This window comes from Lemur catta, chromosome 1, assembly GCF_020740605.2.
Source record: "Lemur catta isolate mLemCat1 chromosome 1, mLemCat1.pri, whole genome shotgun sequence".
Lineage (NCBI taxonomy): Eukaryota > Metazoa > Chordata > Mammalia > Primates > Lemuridae > Lemur > Lemur catta.
The window spans coordinates 144,257,433-144,277,566 of NC_059128.1; the positions used below are offsets into that span (position 1 = coordinate 144,257,433).

The window sequence follows — 20,134 nt, forward strand, 5'->3', positions numbered from 1 at the left end:
GGAGATCAAGGAGAGAGCGAGAGCAGATGCTGAAGGAGACAAGGGGTAGCATGGAGAGCTGAGCATGGGGCAGACAAGAGGGCCCTGGGAGGCACCTCAGACAGCTGAGCCAAGGAGGGCGGGAGCATCTGGGAGGGTCAAGGGGTAGGAAAGCAAAGGCTGTGGGGTCTGGATTTGGGGAGAGGATGGACAGCAGGGTCAAGGTATGGGGTGAAGCTGGCTGTGGGTCATGGTTTGGGGAGGAGTGGGCAGAGAGGGCTGGAGACAGAGATAGGCTGAAGTTAGGGGATGGGGGACAGCTTTGTCTCCCCATTCTGCTGATTTAGGACCTTAGATTAGCTTTAATTCTGCCTTTGTAAGGGGAAGAGTCACAGTTTTTATTGGACATGTCCCAGACTCAGTGTTATCCTGCCCCCTAGAATGAAAGACAGAAAAGGAGAGATGCTTTCCTGCCCTGGTGCTCAAGGGCCCACCTATCTTCAGGAAGATGTGCTGAGGCCGGCTTCAAGGTGACCCTGGACAGGGCTGGAGCACTCCAAGGAGTCAGCGTGGGCAGGCAGAGCTGCCCGGAACAGGAAGAGGATCCCTGCTGTGCGGAGCCATGTCTCAAGGGGCACCCGTGGGTCGGGCAGGCAGAGGCAACAGGGGTCCCTGGGCCTGTAGCGTTCACTCTGGAGACCCCTGGGCCTGGGACAAGAGTCTCTGCTCCAGTTTGGCGTACTGGGGTAGGAGGGCCTCGTACACCTACAGGGGCAGAAAGAACAGTTTAGAATGGGGAGGGAGGGAGGATGCCTCTTACATCTGGTTCCAATCTGTGATTTAAAAATTTTATATCCCATTTACTTGTAATTTAACTTTTTTGCTGGGCAAAAGGAAGCATCAACTCACAAAAGAGGAAATGCTAATTTTCAAACCTATATTCTAAGATTTTTAAAACTGTAAATTATGAAATGAAATTAATTTTTGTTACCAAATCTACAAAAGCTTAAAAAATTCTGGTACCAGAAAATGGCTGTCTCATCGCATAGCTGGTGAAAGTTGGTGGTATAACCTTTTTGGAAGTAAACTTGACTTTTATATCTATCTTAAGATGTCCATGGCCTGTGATTCAGTTATTCTACTTCTGTGAAGCTCTCCTAAGGAAATAACCCTAAATGCAGTGTGCCAAGCCTACTAAGGGTCTTCTTACACACTGCTCAATATTGAGACTCATGGTACTAGCATGGGCCACACCTTGGCCCTCAGAAGGGTAGAGTGGAGCCACACAGCCTGTTGGCAGAGTGGCTGCAGGTGCTCCTCTTCAACGGGATACCATGTAGCGGTTCATACAGCAGCTCACACACCTGTCCAGGAGAGGGTCTCTTTGCCTCCCCACGTTCCCTACTCTCTCACCCCCAGGTTGTAGCTCAGGTCCAAGGAGTTGAGAGCCACATCGTACAGGTGCAAGAACCATCCTGGCTTCAGAACCTCATGCCCCACAGGAGCATCTCTTATAATAACTCAGTAGGACATACCCAGGAGGAGTCATTGCACTCAGGGAAGCCCTAAGTAAGACTTTCCACTGGGTCTTTACAGTTTTCCCAATTCAGATGCAGTTTCCCAAATAAATACCATTTTTACATAAGCAATGTTGTCTGGAACACTGGTTTTTTTTTGGGTTTTTTTTTTTTTTGAGACAGAGTCTCGCTGTGTTGCCCGAGCTAGAGTGAGTGCCGTGGCGTCAGCCTAGCTCACAGCAACCTCAAACTCCTGGGCTTAAGCGATCCTACTGCCTCAGCCTCCCGAGTAGCTGGGACTACAGGCATGTGCCACCATGCCCGGCTAATTTTTTTTTCTATATATATTTTTAGTTGTCCAGATAATTTTTATTTCTATTTTTAGTAGAGACGAGGTCTCGCTCAGGCTGGTCTCGAACTCTTGACCTTGAGCGATCCACCCGCCTCAGCCTCCCATAGGGCTAGGATTACAGGCGTGAGCCACCGTGCCCGACCTGGAACACTGTTGATATTCCATTCTTACTAGGTCTCAAGGGAAACAGAGCTAGAAAGTTAACCAAAAGTCAAATTCTCATGTGGAATAGGAAAGGAGTGTGCTGTGTAATAAACCCAAACCAAAAAACCAACAAGGGAAAAAGGACCAGAAAGAAACACAACCCCACATTCTTACCTTTCATTCCTCTTTTTTTTCCTTTAGCGGTTTTCACCTGTGGCTTTAATCTTGCGTGAGAAATGGAGGCGCACCTCAGGTGAGGGCGTGTTGTCTTACAGCCAACAACACTAAGACCAAGGGACCCAGATTTTCCTGGGACTTGTGAGTAAATACAACTAGGAGCTCATGCCAATCCCATTCCTTCTTAGTTTGGCTTAATTTGCTCCAAAGTCAAGTACTTTACTAACTGATTATGCAACTCAGGCCTACGCTTGGTACAGCTGGAGCAGCTCTGCCTGAGAAGGCTCGGGGTGGTCTCACAGGCTGTCTGTCAGAGCCAGAGAGAGGGAGCCCACTGGCTTTTAAGTCCACAACAAGTCTGAGCTTCTGTGAGGACTTAGGGGGATAAATTCCTTTGTTTCTCCAAATAAGGATGATACAACTGATGTTCTGGCTCAACCCCGTGAACGATTCATCTGTGAAGTATTTGGAAATAGACCCCATGAGTAAAATGAAGTAAAGGATAGCAGGTGACCCTTTATGAAGAGGCTCACAGGAGAGGGGGCTAAGGCTGTCCCAGCCTATATTGAACATTAAGGAGTCAGAGAACAATGGTAAGGGGGCTTTGATTTCTCCCAAGGAAATCACGACATTCAGCTGAACCAAGGGAGAAGCCACTATTACTGCTTTGAGTTTCCATTTGAGCACAAGCACTGCTGTAGGTACTGCAGAGAGAGAATTGAGGATATGGTCCTGCTTTCAAAGAGTTTAAATCCAGTCTGCAAATTCAGTCTGCAAGTAGGTCACTTGTGCTAACAATCACAGACTGTCACTGCTTGCAACTGCTGTTGAGGATTCTGAGGTTACATTTAGGTTCATTGGTAAAAGGTTCCAAGAGCTATTAGTGATTCTGGCTATGGGCAAGCCAGAGAGTGTGCAGTACCCACAATGAACAGAATATTTGCTACATATAATGAGCTACATATAATGTGCTGCCCTAAAGCTTTCCCCAATTACCCTCTTCCTTCTGGCCTCCTTCTGGAGAGGATGAAGGAACCACACCCTCCCCCAGCCTGTCTTACAAGCAGAGTGGGCCATATGATCAAGTGGTGTCTGTTGGGGGAGTGTGTATGAAGGTAATAGACCATGTTTCTCTCCCTGATAATATGCAAGAAGTGTGTGAGAAGAGACTCTGCCCAATGCCACCCTCTGATTTCTGCCTTTGAACACAGTTGTGTGAGGACATGATGTTTGGAGAAGCTGCTGACGTCCTGTGACCATTTGGAGCACATCTGGAGCTGCACTATCCTACATGGTAGCCTTGAAATATGCCTTGAACTACAAATATAAAATGCACACAAAATTTCCAAGGCTTCATAAAAAACAAAAAAGAATGTAAGATATCACATTAGTAACTTTTCGTATTGATTACATGTTTAAATGACAATATTTTGGATATGTTGTATTAAATTAAATATATTATTAAAATTAATTTTGCCTGTTTATTTTTATTTCTAAAAAATGAGACTAATATAATTTAAAATGACATATATGGCTTACATTATGTTCCCACCATCCATCACTGCTCTGGGGATTGCAGGGAACATGACCTAGAACCCTGATGTTGAACCACTGAACCCATGTTACCTTCAGATTTCCTGTTACATAATAAAGCCATTTTGGTCAAGGATTCTTTTAAAGCCTCACAATTAGCAGGTTAAAAGGAGGCAGGACAGATGTTGTGCCCACTTCACAGATAAAGGAACAGAGGTCTGGAGACGAGCAGTGCTGCTCAAGGTCACATGAAGATCACACGGTGAAGAAGAGGCAGAATAAGAATCAGAACCCAAACACTCTTTATCTCAGTGTAGGATCTTTCCGCTGCATTGAGCGGCCTCGTAAACATAAGGACACACAGCAGAAAAATAGAACAAACCTGAGCACATCTGTGTGTATGGTTTGTCTGGTCATCTGGAAAGCATGAGCTCCTGTTTCCAAGGCATGCTGGGAGACAATTCTCCGCATGTTTCTACATGCCCTGTAATTACTTTTTTTCCAGACTATCATTTTGAGGATGTAAGGCATACAGACATAGATAGTGCCTCTCTCTGGAACAGAAGGATAATAAAGGTAATGTCTCCTTTGGGGGCAAAGGTTGGGAGTTTTCTAAGCTCAGGATCCCCACTGTGACAAACCTTACTTGCACAGTATCTACCTGGGCCCACTCTGCATCACCCCGTGGAACTTGGGGGCCAAGGGAAACAGATCCAAGCATGAAGCTCATGCTGCCTGATATACCATGAGTAATAAAGCCCTTTGTCTCTGACCCAGGAGTCTTGTGTCTTCTGCCCAGCATCTATGAAACTGTGGCAGGCTCACTTGTTAGTCTGCAAATCAGGTACATCTCAGACCTTTCACAGTTCCTTACAAGAGGTACTCGCCCCTGCCCCGGGGGGAAGCACCTTCTGTAAACAGGTACAGTGGTGTGGTGAATGCTGTGGTGTACCATCCAGATTCACCTTCAGGAATGAAGAACTTAGTCTCCCAGCTACTGGGGGTGCTGCCGGCAGACAGCCCTCACCTGACAGCCCGTTTTGGGGACTGCTCTGGCTATAGAGAGCTGCCTCACTTCATCCTGGGGTGGCCCACATGCAATGACTGATTGACATGGGATATAAAGACCCAGCCCCTCAGCCCAACTGGGTAAAACTCTAAAGGGTCATCTCAGCTTCAGAACTTCCTGCAGGATAGGCTGAGGGCTCCATGAGATTGCACTGCAGCTCGCCGCCTCCCCTGTCCAATCCTGCATCCTCCTTTTCCCTTCCACAGGTGTGGATCCCAAGAGCACCCTCCAATAAACCTTGCATATCTTAGTTGACATCTCAGACTTTGCTCTCTGGGGAACCAAATCTGCAACAAGTGGGGTTGGCCTGCACAGGGATTTCCTGGCCTGGGTGACCGCACAGTTATCTTGGATCAGACTTGAGATTTGAGTGCTAGAAACCCAGAACGTTTTGTGCTTCAGTGACAGAGTCTTTCTGTAGCTTCTCCAGCCCAGTGACATGGAAGGGCCTGCCCTGAGGCATACAGAACAATGGGGATATGCCCAGTAATCCATCTGACCCCTGGATGTGAAATCAGCAATATGTGAGTTCCAACTGACAACCTGGCTTGTTTTGCTCCATTTTCTTGATAATTTCAAAAAAGCAGAATTTCCCTCATAGTTGAGCATACCAAATTTAATGTAGATGACCTTTTTGGAAAAAAGCACCTAGTTGGCTTTCACAATGCAAGTGTTACAACCAAATTCTTATGGTCTCTCACCTGAGAAGCTCCCGGGCTTGGGGTAGCAGCTAGTGTGGGATTTGAGGCTAACTTCACAACCTCTGAAAAGGGCACATCTATTCCACCTGCAAGGCCTAGAAAGGAAAGGTCATTTCACATCAGTGTATATTGCAAATGATGTTAACTGTAAACAGCATAAAGGATCGCACTGGGGTGATAAAATGTTCTAAAACTGGATTATGTTGATGGTTGCACAATTAAACAAATTTACTAAAAATCATCGAATTGTACACTTAAAACAGTTGATTTTTGTGTCATATGAATTGTGCTTTGATGAAATTGTTTTAAAAAAGGAACAGAAAAATGTGAAGTGCAGGCCTGTCTTCAACATGGTGCAGTTTGTCTTGTTCATTGAGGTAGTGCCTTCCATGGAACGGGCCAGTTAACCCCACCGTATGACAGAAGTGGAGGGTCTGCCGGCCTCTGCCCTCTCCCCTCATCGCCACATTCTGGCCAGCCTGTCTTCCCTGTGCTCGTTTTGCTTCAGTGCCTTGTCACTGTATGGAATGTTCTTTCCACCTTCATGTACCTACTCCCTTCTCCTTGGCTAAGTTGCCCCTAAGAACCTCACTTGTTTGGGAGGCCCTTCCTAGCCCTCCTCTAGCCCTCAGCACCATCTGCTTTTCCTCAGAGAACTTTTTACAATTTGTGGCCACACATTTGGGTGGTTATTTATTTAAAGTCCCTCCTTTGCTGAGCTGTAAACTCCAGGAGGCCAGAGACTGTCTCTTGGGGTCACCATCAAAGCTGTGGTGCCTAGGACTCTGTCTGGCATTCAGGAGGTGCTCAATAAATATTCAGCAAGCAAATGAGTAGCAGGGCTGGAGAAGAGGGAGGGTTGACAAAGGTGGACAAGAAACAATGAGGAATTTCTAGGCAAGGTAAGCAGTAGTATGAGATTGACAGAGAAACACACCACCACCAGGAGTGAAGGAGGGTCTTCTGAAGACACAAGGGCCAGTTTTCCTGACCAAATGCTAGAAATCCCCACCTTGGTATAGATGAGGGAATGGAATGGTGGTGGGGTTGCCAGCACAGGAACTGAGTCAAAAGACTCTGGTCCCATCTCCACACATATTCACAGACTGGCTGGGGAGAAGAGATCTCCAAATAGAGTGGCTAATATGCCTCTCAGTGGGGCCAGGCGAGCTTGGATTTAGCTCAGGCTTTGGTTTTGGAGGACAGAGCAGGGAAGTGCCCCAGGTACCCTTTGGCAACTAAATGAGCATGCAAAGGGAAAAATGACAACAAAACACAATGCAGCATAGCAGTGAAGTCCCTAAAGGGTAATTAATTCCGTTCCCATTTCTGCAAAAAGAGGACTATGAAGTGGACCCCAGACTTCTCAGAAGCAACACTAAAGGTCAAAAGATTATGGAATGGTACTTTCAAAGTTCTCAGGAAAAGTATTTTGAACTTAGAATCTTTTATTAATCATTCTTTGGGAGGCTGTAACAAAAACCCGTTGGACATGGACATGTCAGACCTCAAAATTATCACCTACTGTGTTTTCCCTTAAAATATTTATTTAGGGGGAAGCATAGAAACAAAGAAGAAGAAAGAAACTGCAGGAAGGTAAAAAAAGAAAAACTCATAGGTAAGTGCAAATAAAAGCCAATAGGATACAAAATGTACTTCAAAACAATCTGAAAATAAATTCCCAAGTTATCTTGATATAGGAGGTGGATGGGGTGGGGAGAGACAGGAATAAAAGAGCAAGGAGTTAATTAAGAGAGAAATATGTTCCCTGACTAATTCTCAATGTTGACAGAAATACATACGTTTAAATAGATATGTTAAAAAGTTAAGAGTAAACATGCAAAGAATAAAACCACTAGAAGGAAAGGATGAAGCCCAGAAGTACATGGGCAGCTGGAGGAAGTCTTTGAGCAGGCAGAGGACAGGACAAATTGATCCAAATTGGAGGACGAATGCCCTTGTGGGCATGTGCTGCTCCCTCCAGAAAGCTCCTAGACAGGAGACCTTCCTTTAGGCTGGGCATGGTGGCTCACGCCTGTAATCCTAGCACTCCGGGAGGCAGAGGTGGGCAGATCGTTCGAGGTCAGGAGTTCGAGAGCAGCCTGAACAAGAGCGAGACCCTGTCTCTACTAAAAAAAATAGAAAGAAATTAGCTGAACATCTAAAAATATATATAGAAAAAAAATTAGCCAGCCATGGTGGCACATGCCTGTAGTCCCAGCTACTTGGGAGGCTGAGGCAGAAGGATCGCTTGAGCCCAGGAGTTTGAGGTTGCTGTGAGCTACGCTGATGCCACAGCACTCTAGCCCAGGCAACAGAGTTGAGACTCTGTCTCAAAAAAACACAAACAAACAAACAAAAAAACCAGAGACCATCCTTTAATATCTAGAGTTTCAGCGAGGCCTCCATCAGAGCAATGGTCCTCCATGGAGCTGTCCAGGGTCCTGGACTGCTTGGGCCTGAAGTCTTCCCCCTCGTCTCAACTTCTTGTTTTTGCTGAAAAAACAGCTCTGGGCTTCACCCACCCCTCCTGCCCTCCAGCTGTCCAGACCCATGCCCATGTGCCCTCAAGCAAGCCCTATGCCCTTTTCCAGTGTCCCTGTGCTGAACCTGACTCTGACCAGGCCTGATTCAGTTAGGACCTGGCCTTCCCTTTCCCCACTTTAAGTAGAGAATGAAAGAACAGAGGATATGGGTTGATCTTTGCCTGCTGGAAGGGAGAAAAATGAAGCTACAGCCCCCAAGACTGTAGTGTCCCCAAAGACTGGGAACACTTCACTCACTCCTTTCCATGCTCCTCAGCCCAGCCAGTGCCCCAACCACTTCCAGAGACAGCTGTCGCCCTCCATCAACCTACCGTGAAAAGCTCGGTATGCAGAGCCCACACAAGCTGAGTTGGCAGTGTCTGTGACATACACAGGGGCACCAAAAACATCTGCAAGCACCTGGAAGGGACACAGGGGTTTACTGTGGTAAGTCATTCCTCAGAGGGAACGTGGACATCTTGGGGATGCCTTTTTCCAGGTTCTCCTTCCTCCTATGTCTTCTGACCCCTTCCATTCCATCTCTACTGCCTTAAAGGGAGTGCACTTGGCCATGATGCCCTGGAGACCACGTGATCATAGAGGCAGGATGACCTGGGGGAGTCCCTAGTGGACAGCCATAGCTCCCCAGGCTGTCCCTTTACTTTTTAGCCATCTACCAAAGGCAAGGCAGAAGGTTTAGGAAGTATGTCTAGCAAATGCACTAACCTAGAGATGGGGACATCTGGGTATTAGACTAATATTAACAAGCCCAAACAAGTCCAAACTAACAAAGCATGTTTTAGGGAGATAATGATAAAGTTTTCCATTTAGGTCTAAAAGATAAGTTGTATAAATTTAGAATGAAGGACCTATACTAAGAGGAGTTCACATGGAAAAAAACCTGGGGGGGGGGTCTTAGTTGATCAGAGATGTTGCAGTAGATGCCACTGATGCCCTACCCAGATCCCCTTCACTGGACCAGGGTGCAGCCCTCCCCCAGCTGCCGTGAGTATCAGCTGCTAATGGCTCACAGTACTCCCTCCTCAAGAGAACTGACCTTGGCCCAGCAGAGGCTGCCGCTCTTTGAGATCACACTAATCCTTCCCCAGGGTAGACTGTTGGCCCCTTGACCCAAGGTAGAACCAGCTCTGAGGTGTAATACATGCTCTCGAGCTCCCCCTGGGATGGGGCTGAAGCCGACTCTAGCCAAGACCACATGCTTACTTATCCTTCTTGTCCCATCCTATCCTGAGTCCCTCACTCCCTTCTTCCTGGAAGCACTCTCAACAAAACACTTACAGAAGAATTCCCATTTCAGGCTCTGCTTCTAGAAAATCTTACCTAAGACAGGTATATCACAAGTCAATAACTGATGCAATAACTGAGGCAATTATTCTAACAGGGCAGCCTCAGGATACACCCAAAAATGCAGAGTGTCCTCATAAGAGTGACAGCCTGAGTGTCAGATATCTGCAGGTTGGCTCCACTTTTGGTCATATGTTTCTAGCATAATGGAGGACCAGAAGGACAGTGACATAGCCTTGCAACTGTGTTACAAGAGGACTGACTGGAGAATTAGAGAGAGTTAAATTGGAAAGGAGAAGGTGTGTCATGTGGAAGAACATGTGCTCTCCATGTGACTTCAGAGGCTGGGGCTGATGGATTGCACAGGGCAGCAGAATTCACCTGAATTCACCTGTGACAGAACCTGCTCACAGTGTGAACTCTAAGGCAATAGAGCTGCTTCCTGGAGAGAGTGGACTGTGAGCTCCCCTTTCCTGCAGGACTGGGAATGGCGGCGGTCCTTGCTGTTGAGTCTCTGGTTCTTAGCTGTAACACACATGGGAAAGGCCACAGTGCAGGGTCAACCACCAGCAATTACCTGTAAGATGTCTCTATTGTGGGACGCTCCTCCAGTGGCCAAAATCTTTGTCTTGGGCACTGCAAGGGAGAAGAAAAAACCAAAATAGCTGTGGCAATTCCCCAAACCAGAAAGAGCTGTTTTTCCAGAGTTCTTCAGCCACAAAGGATGGTGATGGGCTAATGCCTCCTGCTTATCACACAGGACTGGGAGAGATCCAAAGCTGACTCTTCCATGCAGGCCTGTCATGTGCCATTTACTTGTGAGGTTGCTGCCCCATCCACCTTTACTGTCCTACCTTTGTGTAATTTGTTTTTTAAATCTCAACAAAGCAAGAATAGAAGGGAACTTCCTTAAATTGACAAAGGCCATATATCCAAAACTGATAACAAACATCATTCTTAACAGAAAGGTTTAGAAGCATTCTCTTTAAGACTAGTGTGCTAGCAAGACTCCAAAATAGCCTCCAAATGACCCCTGCCTCCTACCATTCATACCCCCTCACATTCAGTATGGTCGACTCGTGTACCCAATAGGACTGTGTGTAAATAATGGAGTGACTTCCAAGACTGAGTGATAAAAGGCACTGAGGCTTCCATCTTGCTCTGATACAGATCACTCTCTTGGATCACTCCCTCAGTGGGAAGCCAGCTGCCACATCATGAAGACACTTACGCAGCCCCATAGAGATGTCTGCATGGCAAGTGACTGGGGCCTCCTGCCAACAGCCATGTGAGTAACTCGGCTTTGAAGCAGATCCTCCAGCCTGAGTCAAGCCTTCAGATGAGTGTAGTCCCAGCTGACGTCCTGACTGCAGCCTCGGGGGGTATGCTCAGTCAGAATCACCCAGCTACGCTGATCCCAGATTCCTGACTCACAGAAATTGTGTAAGAAAATAAATGTTCATTCTTGTTTTAAGCTGTGAAATTTTAAAGTAATCTGTTACACAGCAATAGATAATTAATACAACTAGGAACAAAACAAAGATTCATAGTATCCAGTACACTGTTTAACATAGTACTAGATATACTAGTCAATGCCATAAGACAAAAACCCAAAAAGTATAAGGATTGAAAGAAAATAAAACTATCATTATTTGCTGACCATAGACCATCTACTTAGAAAAAATAAAAAACAAGCAAACTAATTAAACTAATAAGAGTTTAATAAGGTTGCCATATATGCAATGAACTTATAATAATCAATGGCATTTCTAATAATAATCAACTAGCAAATGTTATAGAAAATAAATTATCATTTACACTGGGAACCAGAAATGTAATGTAGCCAGGAAATACCTTAGCAAAGAATCCAAAGGTCTCTATGAAGAACAAATTTAAGCTGTTACTGAAGGATAAAAAAATAACATCTAAATAAATGAAAAGATATTCCATGGTCTTAGATGGATATGAATTAACATTATAAACATGTCGATTTTTTTCAAATTGGTGTATAAACTCAATCCAACCTAAATAAAAATTCCAATTGTGTTTTTTTAAAGAACTGAACCAATTTACTATAAAATGTTTATGGAAAAATAAAGACCTATAAACTACTAAGACACTATTTAAAAAAGAAAAGCAACGAGGGAAGAATTGCTATACTAGGTATCAAGACATTATTATGGGCTGAATTATGTCCCCCACAAATTCATGTTGAAGTGGTAACCCTCAGTATCTCAGAATATGAGTGTATTTGGAGATAAAGACAAAGATAGAGATCTCTTTAAAGAGTAACTAAGCTAAAATGAAGTCATTAGGGTGGGCTCAAAACCAGTATGACTGATATCCTTCTAAGAAGAGGAAATGAGGACACAGGGACACAGAGAGGGAGGACTATGTGAAGACACAGGGAGAAGACGGCTGTCTGCAAGCTGAGGGGAGAGGCCCAGGAAGAAACCAACCCTGCTGACACCTCGATTTCAGACTTTCAGTTTCCAGAATTGTGAGAAACTCAAATTTGTGTTGTTTAAGCCACCCATCTGTGGTAGTTTGTTGTGGCAGCCCTAGCCAACTAACACAGACATACTACAAAGCCATAATAATACAGTTTGTCCCAGAACAGACCAATAAACCAGTGGAGTGGAAATGGGAGTATAGAGAGAGACCCCTATATGTATAGGGACTTGATAATTATAAAGGGGACACTAGTGTTTGGAAAACTGGATCAACACATGGACAAAAATTAAATTGGATCCTAATTTACACCATTCACAAAGACTCCACAAAAGATGGATCAAAGTCCTAAACGTAGAAGGTAAAATTATAACATTAACAGAAGAAAACATATAACAATATTTCTATAATACTGGTGTAGAGGCAAACCTCTTAAACAATATGCATAAATGTTAGCTAAAAAAATGATGGGCTTAATCAAAATTCTGTTCAATTTCTTTTTTTATTTCAAAATATCAATTAAGGGGGTACAACTGTTTTTGTTACATGGATACCTTGTGTAATGCTTAAGTCAGGGCTTTTGGTGTGCCCATTGCCAGAATAGTGTTCACTGTACCTAATAGGTAAGTTTTTATCCCTCACTCCCCCACCCTCCCCATCCTTGGTTTCTCAGGTCCTTTATATGGCTTTATGTCCGTGTGTACCTATCTGTTAGCTCCCACTTATTAGTGAGAACATATGGTGTTTGGTTTTCCATTCCTAGATACTTCACTTAGGATAATGGTCACCAGTTCCATCCACATTGCTGCAAACAACATTATTTTATTCCTTTTTATGGCTGAGTAGTACCCCATAGTATACATGTGTAAGATATATATCTGTGTCTATCTATCTCACATCTTCTTTACACATTCATGAATTGATGGACACTTAGGTTGATTCCACATCTTTGCAATTGTGAATTGTACTACAATAAACATTCGAGTGCAGGTATCTTTTTTATAAAATGACTTCATTCCCTTTGGGTAGATACCCAGCAATGGGATTGCTGGATCAAATGGTAGGTCTACATTTATTTCTTTGAGGAATCTCCATACTGTTTTCCATAAAGGTTGTACTAATTTGCAGTCCCACCAACAGTGTATAAGCATTCTTTTTCTCTGTATCCATACCAGCATTTATTGTTTTTTGACTTTTTAGTAATGGCTATTCTGATAGGGGAAAGGTGATATTTCACTATAGTTTTAATTTGCATTTTCCTGATGATTAGTGATGTTGGACATTTTTTCATATGTTTATTTACCATTTATCTTCTTTCGAAAAACTTCTATTCATGTCTTTTGCCCATTTTTTGATGGGGTTGTTTTTTTCTTGCTGATTTGTTTGAGTTGTTTATAGATTCTGGTTTAGTCCTTTGTTGGATACACAGTTTACAAACATTTTCTCCCTTTTTGTAGGCTGCTTATTTACTTTGTTGATTATTTCCTTAGCTGCGTAAAAGCCTTTTAATTTAATTAAGTCTCATTTATTTATTTTTGTTGTGTCTTAGTCATAAATTCTTTGCCTAGGCTGATGTTCAGGAGAGTTTTTCCTATGTTTTCTTCAAGAATTTTTATGGTTTCATGCCTTACATTTAAATCTTTAATCCATCTTGAACTCATTTTTGTATACAGTGAGAGATAGGGTACTATTTCATTCTTCTGCATGTGGCTATCCAATTTTCCCCATACCATTTATTGAATAGGGCTTCCTTTCCCCAGTGTATGTTGTCTGCTTTGTTGAAGATCATGGTTGTAGGTAGATGGTTTTATTTTCTGGGTTCTCTATTCTGTTCCATTGGTCTATATCTCTACTTTCATACCAGCATCATGCTGTTTGGTTACTATAGCCTTGTTGTATAATTTGAAGTCAGGTAATGTGATACCACCAGATTTGTTCTTTTTGCTTAAGATTGCTTTGGCTAACCACTGCGAGATTCAGTTTCCTACTTTGTGAAGTAGGAATAATACCAGCACCTACCTCAGAGGTACCATGCTAATAAGGATGAAGTGCTGAGGAACAAGCACATAGTTGGTGCCCAACAAATCCTGGCAGTTATTAGTATCATGACTATCATTCTTACATAAAGTGCCTCTTTATTCTTTTTAGACTCTATTAAAACCGAATGAGATGATGACTGACCAAGAACAAAATCTCAAGCTGGCCAATCCACATGGCAGCCTGGAGAGTGATGCCTCATGTGTGTAACCCTGTTCAGTTCCAAGCATATTCATTTAAGTGATCACCCAGCAGAGCTGGCAAGACAGGTTTGATTCTGTATTTAAGCTTGCTAACAGGATAAGAAACTGTATGCTGTTTTGCGCAAGAAATGCTTTAAAAACTGGGAATAACGCCACAATCCCATCAGCCCCTCCCGAGTCCATGTGGACCTTCTGCCCTGACTGCCTGTCCCCTGTACACTGGCTGGGCTGTCCCCTCCCAAGTACCCGCTCCTGACAGCCAGAGGACTCCTGCCAGGCACTCAGCATTACGTTGTGAGATTCACTCATTTTGTTGTGTGCAGTTGAGGCTGGTTCATTTTCATTTCTGTGTTATATTGTGATATATGAATACACCACAGTGCATCTATCCTGTCTACTCCTAACAGGCACTGGACTGCTTCCACTGTGGGCTATTAAGCATAGTGCTGCAATGAATATTCTCATGTACTTCTTTAGTGAACATGTGCACAAATTCCTGTTGTGCATTTACTTAGAAGTATGGTTGCTGGGTAGGTGTAGATTTGGCTTTAGTAGATGCTAACAGGTTTTCCAAGAGGTTTACTTAATGTGTATTTTTATAGTATCCTTTTACTTGGTTGGTTCAAAGACATAAAACATACACTACATAGAACTTGGATTGCCCATAAAAGTGTCATAAGGAGACCTTCAAGCAAAGAGGCTTCAGAGGTTTTTCTGCCTTCTAGAGTGACAACAGTTGCTGCTCAGAGGGACAAATGCATCTTAGAAACGTGGACTCCATCGTCAGCCAGCCAGACCCCCAAACCACTCCAATGCCATCAATAAGGGGAATTCACTGATCTCCTAAAGCTACCTATTCCACAGCTCAAGTTCTAGAAATCCGCTTCTCCTCCTTTTGCCTTCCTCCAGCTTTGGATCTGCCCTCTCCATGCCAGTTGCTGTGGTTTGAATATTTGTCCCCTATAAAACTCTTGTTGAAACTTAATCTCCACTGTGGCAGTATTGAGAGGTGGGGTCTTTAAACGGTAATTGGGTCATGAATGCCCCCATGAATGGATTAATCCACTCATGGATTAATAGATTAATGGGTTATCATGGGAATGGGACTGAGCTGGCACACTCAGCCCCCTTGCCACGTGATTCCCTGCACCACCTCAGGACTCTGCAGAGTCAGAAGGCTCTCACCAGATGTGGCCCTCTGACCTTGGACTTTTCAGCCTCTATAATTGTAAGAAATAAATTAATTTTTCTTGTAAATTACCCAGGTTCGGGTGTTCTGTCATAAGCAACAGAAAACAGACTAAGACACCAGTCTTCTGAGTTTCAACAGGGATACTACACCCCTACTCCCCCCTTTCCAAGCTGAAAGGCCCAGACCGTGCCACATAGGCAGGTGGGGCCTGGCCAGGATAGGAGGACTCAACGCTAGCTTGAAAGATGCTCCACAGTGGTGGCGTCATGGCCTCAAGCCAGACCCTGCATTGCTCATGTCCTTGGTGTCCAGAGGTCAGGATGTTTTATCTATAGCTTAAAGCTTAGGGTGACAGGAAGACCTCTCCCAAGTCCTACAGTTTCTGGCCAAGAGGTCAGGCTACTGGAGACAGAACTGAGAAGCAGGAACAACCTGCCCCTATGCTATGCCTGCCCACAAGTGCCAGTCGACTCACTTTCTCACCCCCCCCCCCAGGGCCAGGCTTTATCTTCCTCTTGCATGAGGCCCCCTGTTAAGAGAGCCTTAACAGACAATGTCCCCCAGTCCTGGCCCCAGGGTGTGAGCTGGGTCCTGAGTCCCCACCCCAGGACACATCCCGCCAGCAGTTCACTTACTGACTCGATAGCCCAGGCCTTCTGCATGAATCCTCTTGGCCATGAATTGTCCTTCGATCAGTGCTCGAACCTCCACGTCCTTGGAGAATGCTGAGACCTGTCTCCAGGAAAAGGTGGGCAGAGTGAGGCACTCTCGCAGAACATTCATGTGTGTGTGTGTGTGTGTTTATCTTTTTAAACAATAGCCCAGATTTGGAACTCAGAGCTGGGCTCTTTAACCAAGGGGTCCCCAACCTACGGTGAGTTGTATAATTATTTCATTATATATTACAATGTAATAATAATAGAAATAAAGTGTACAATATATGTAATATTGCTTAAATCATCCTGAAACCATCCCCCCCACCCCAGGTCCATAGAAAAATTGTTTTCCATGAAAACAGTCCCTGGTGCCAAAATGGTTGGGGACTGCTACTATCCACTAACTCTCGCTGTCACACACACTCACACACACAAGCTCACAGCCTCACATGCGTACCACTGTGGGAGTCAGAGCTCAGTCTCAGGCAGCCAAGGGTTCAAGTTCCGACTATCCCATTCAGCTCCGTGACCTTGAATAAGTTATGTAAGACTTGCCGAGTGTCATTCTCTTTCTTAACAGAACTGAGGTAATAGTGGCACCTGTTTTTTAGGGTTGTTGTAATGATCAAATTAGGTGAAGAGCCTGGAATACCCAGTTGACATTCGATATGTGAGAGCCATGAGCCCATGCTGAGAACCCACCACTGCGGAGTGACCTTCAAGCTAGCACTAAGGGGTGTCAAGCCCCCGCTCACCCCTGCTTCTGCAGCACTGAGACCCCCGATGGAACCTGCCACTCTCTCCCTCACGAACTGTGATGCTCCAACCTTACTGACCTGCTTCTGGTTTCCAAACTGTTCCCTCTGCCCGCAATCTGCTCCACTCTTTCCACGGCGAGATCCTTCTCGTCCTTTCAGGTCTCAGCCTATGGGCCACCTTCTGAAGGAAGCCTGTGCCCAATCACCCCTCCTAGGGCAAGTCCCCAGCCCACCCACTGCCTTCTTTTCCGGCACTCTGTTCTTTCTTTTCTAGCCATTTCACATGCTATAACCAACTGTCTCCAAGAGGCACCTGGGACATGAAGAAACCCTGCCAAAGCCAGAGGGTAGCATATAATTTCCCCCCCTGGCTGAAGGCAGGTTAGGGACCTCAGCATATGACAGGATGCCCTCAACAGCCTAGAAAGGGTCTGGGAAGACTGGCTCCTCCCTCTGGTCCCATCAGGACATGCTGTCATCATTCCTTTGTCTGCTATCCATCTCCCTCCTAGATCTTGGGCTCTGTAGAGCAAGGACCACATGCATCCTGTTCTCCTTTGTGTCTGTAATGCCTAGCACCAGTCTCACATATCTATTGAATGAATGAATGAAGAACACTACATTCTCCTTGATAAATCTAGGGCTGATTTGCATAAAAGAGAACAGGCATATCTTCTCTTTCTGAATAACAGAAACCAAACTGATTCTCCATCAGAAGACTAAGATGAACTCTGTACACCTTATACACAACATTCCATTCACAGCTCATCATGCAGTGCTATCTAATCCAATGCCAACTCTGTTATAGTCACTAAAGAGAGCATCTTATGGAAGCTCCCCAGACATTCACAGGGGTCAGAAACATCTCTCAGATCCAATCCAAAATGTGATGCCTCTCCAGCAACCATCTAACAGAAACATCAATTCCAAGCAGCAAGAACCAGCTGAATCCTTCCTGGGAGAGGTCGCATGGTGGAGGAGAAAGAAAACAGTCTTCAGAGACAGAGAGGACTGGTTTGGAGCCCCCTCGACCTTGTGACTCTGGGCAGGTTACTCAGCCTGAGCCTCTGAGCCTAAACTTCTCTACCTGGAAAGAGGGATAATAACACCCACCTCACAGAATTGCATTGAGATGTAAATGAGGAAGATACAGAAAACCATGAGCATGGTGCCTCGCTCAATAAATGTGAGTGCCTCCCTGTCCCAGAGGCTCTTTTAATCAGGCGGAAATTTATGATCTAAACCTGTAAGTTCCTGGTAGGTGTAGGATAAAGATCGCCAAGGAAATAAGCTCTGCGGTACTCAGTGATAGTTAGTGTTAGCAAATGTTAGCCCAGAAGAGAACTCTCAGGTTTTCTGCACTCCTCCTTGAGGGAAAGGAAAGTGTCTGCCTTAGGTCCTGCGGATTCCTCAGCATCTAGAATGTGCCCAGGCATATCAAAAGTGTTTGTTATGTCAATGGATGAGTGAATGAACGAAGTTCCTGAAAGCAGCATAATTTGATAGTCAATGGCTAAATTTAATACTCAAAAGTGGAGCCAATGTAGCTCCAAGACCAGTAACACACATACCTTGTGGTTTTCTGCATTAAACCTGTGACGCCCAATAATCTCAGGGGTGATCTCCATTACATCAAAATAAAAACCTGAAATAAAACCAGGAAGAGATTAGCTGTCAGTGGTTGAAAAAACAAAAGATCATGTTGTCAACAGACTTACACAAGAGCAGGGTAAAATCACCCCACATCCCTGTATCCCTAGGCACCCTTTGTCACCCAAGTGAGACCTGTGAATATTCCCAGTTCCTTCTCTTCAACAGGACAGGGAACCAGAGGGGCCTAGGCTAGCTTTTCTTAGAGACGGCTTTTCCCACCTGGCAGCCCAGACCAGGAAGCAGCTGCCCAACCAATCCTAAACTACCAACACGGGCTTGATCAAGGGAGGCATATCCCCTCCCTGCCCAGGGCCTGCCCAGATGCTGGGCATCTTTCCTGATGACCTGTGTCTCAGGCAGAAAGCTCTATACAGGGAGGCACCAGGGCAGAGACTGTCATCTCTGATGCTGTCACCAGAGGCTTTGAGGGGACAGAAGATGCAGCTATGGGCTGGGCGCGGTGGCTCACACCTGTAATCCTAGCACTCTGGGAGGCCGAGGCGGGTGGATTGCTCGAGGTCAGGAGTTTGAGACCAGCCTGAGCAAGAGTGAGACCCCGTCTCTACTAAAAAACAGAAAGAAATTAACTGGACAACTAAAAATATACAGAAAAAGTTAGCCGGGCATGGTGGCACGTGCCTGTAGTCCGAGCTACTCAGGAGGCTGAGGCAGTAGGATCGCTTAAGCCCAGGAGTTTGAGGTTGCTGTGAGCTAGGCTGACGCCACAGCACTCACTCTAGCCCGGGCAACAGAGGGAGACTCTGTCTCAAACAAAAAAAAAAAAAAAAAGCAGATGCAGCTATGGCCTGATCTTCCACTTAGTACGTGGAGCAGCAGCCAAGAACAGCCTCACGGCCGCAACCTCACACAGAAGACGGGGTCCCAAGCCAGGCTGTGAGGCTTGTGGAACAGACGTGTAGACGACAGGACTCCCGGACTTCTCCATGGCCCTCCTCTCCGCAAACTCAGGCCCCCAGGCCCTGCCCCTCCGGCAGGCAGCTGCTGCCCCTCACAGGCCCGGGCGTCACTACCCAGCCTACCCAGGTTTCCGCCGTTCCCCAGCTCTGTGGACCGCAGTGCCTTCGAGAACTCGCTCCAGGAACTGGAAGCAGACTCGTCGCGGATCTTCTCTCTCATGAGGGAGCCATTTTTAAAGCTGCGGAAGTGCACGCGACTCTGAGGGAGGGAGCCAGCCCCTGCTGACCGGACCCATGAGTTTCGGCTACGAGTCCCAGGCAGAGGGACTGCAGGCCAGGCCGGACAGCCCCGCAGGCAGCGCACAGCGGGCACCCGAACCGCAGGTGTCCGAGGCTGTCCCTCAGCCTCCAGCCCCCACGCACATCCCCGGGAGGCTCCGGAAATGCCCTGGTCCTGGGCTGTTTATACAGGAGGCTGCCACAAAGGAGCCGCAGGTAGAGACAGGGCGCTGGGATTTCTGTGCATTCTACCGCCTGTACAATGGGGCAGGGCTGGCTAGATTTACTAGACCACATATTCTCCGACCGTTCTTGGAGCTTAGAGGCTAAGAAACCTCCTCCCTCGGTAGCTTTGGACAGGTCTCCCCAGGCCTGTGGTCAGAGCGCACAGCACCTCCCATCGGTAAGAACTGTCTGGAAGCAGGTCGTCCTTCCCACCATTTGTTGAGGGTCTACCATGTCCCAGACAGGTCACAGCCGCAGTAGGAAGTAAATGCTCTCGTTCTCCCCATCTTGTCAGGAAAATGTGGCTCAGACATGCTGTGGGGTTTGCCCCAGGGCACCCAGGATATAGGGAGCGGGGTTAGGATTGGAACCTGGGCTTGGGGGACTCAGGGGTCTGGTTCTTCCCCACCCAGCCCTGCTGTCAGCAAGAGCCGATGGGTCCCTGGGGTCTCAGGTGCCCA

The 20,134-nt window shown here is 45.9% G+C and overlaps 1 protein-coding gene across 2 annotated transcripts in view; it reads right to left on the reverse strand.

Moving 5' to 3' along the window:
* Positions 1 to 356: 356 nt before the first annotated feature.
* Positions 357 to 20,134, reverse strand: part of XYLB (xylulokinase) — a 48,293-nt gene continuing 28,515 nt past the window's right edge. Inside the window, exons 13-19 of one of the 2 annotated variants that reach the window (XM_045536516.1) lie at positions 19,293 to 19,408; positions 18,171 to 18,244; positions 15,821 to 15,917; positions 9,880 to 9,938; positions 8,330 to 8,417; positions 5,473 to 5,567; positions 357 to 744 (exon numbers count right to left, since the gene is read on the reverse strand). In XM_045536516.1, the coding sequence (XP_045392472.1) occupies positions 667 to 744; positions 5,473 to 5,567; positions 8,330 to 8,417; positions 9,880 to 9,938; positions 15,821 to 15,917; positions 18,171 to 18,244; positions 19,293 to 19,408 (607 nt within the window). In that variant the 3' untranslated portion in view covers positions 357 to 666. Of the gene's footprint in view, positions 745 to 5,472; positions 5,568 to 8,329; positions 8,418 to 9,879; positions 9,939 to 15,820; positions 15,918 to 18,170; positions 18,245 to 19,292; positions 19,409 to 20,134 lie in introns of those variants that run through there. The other variant, XM_045536523.1, reaches the window with a different exon arrangement.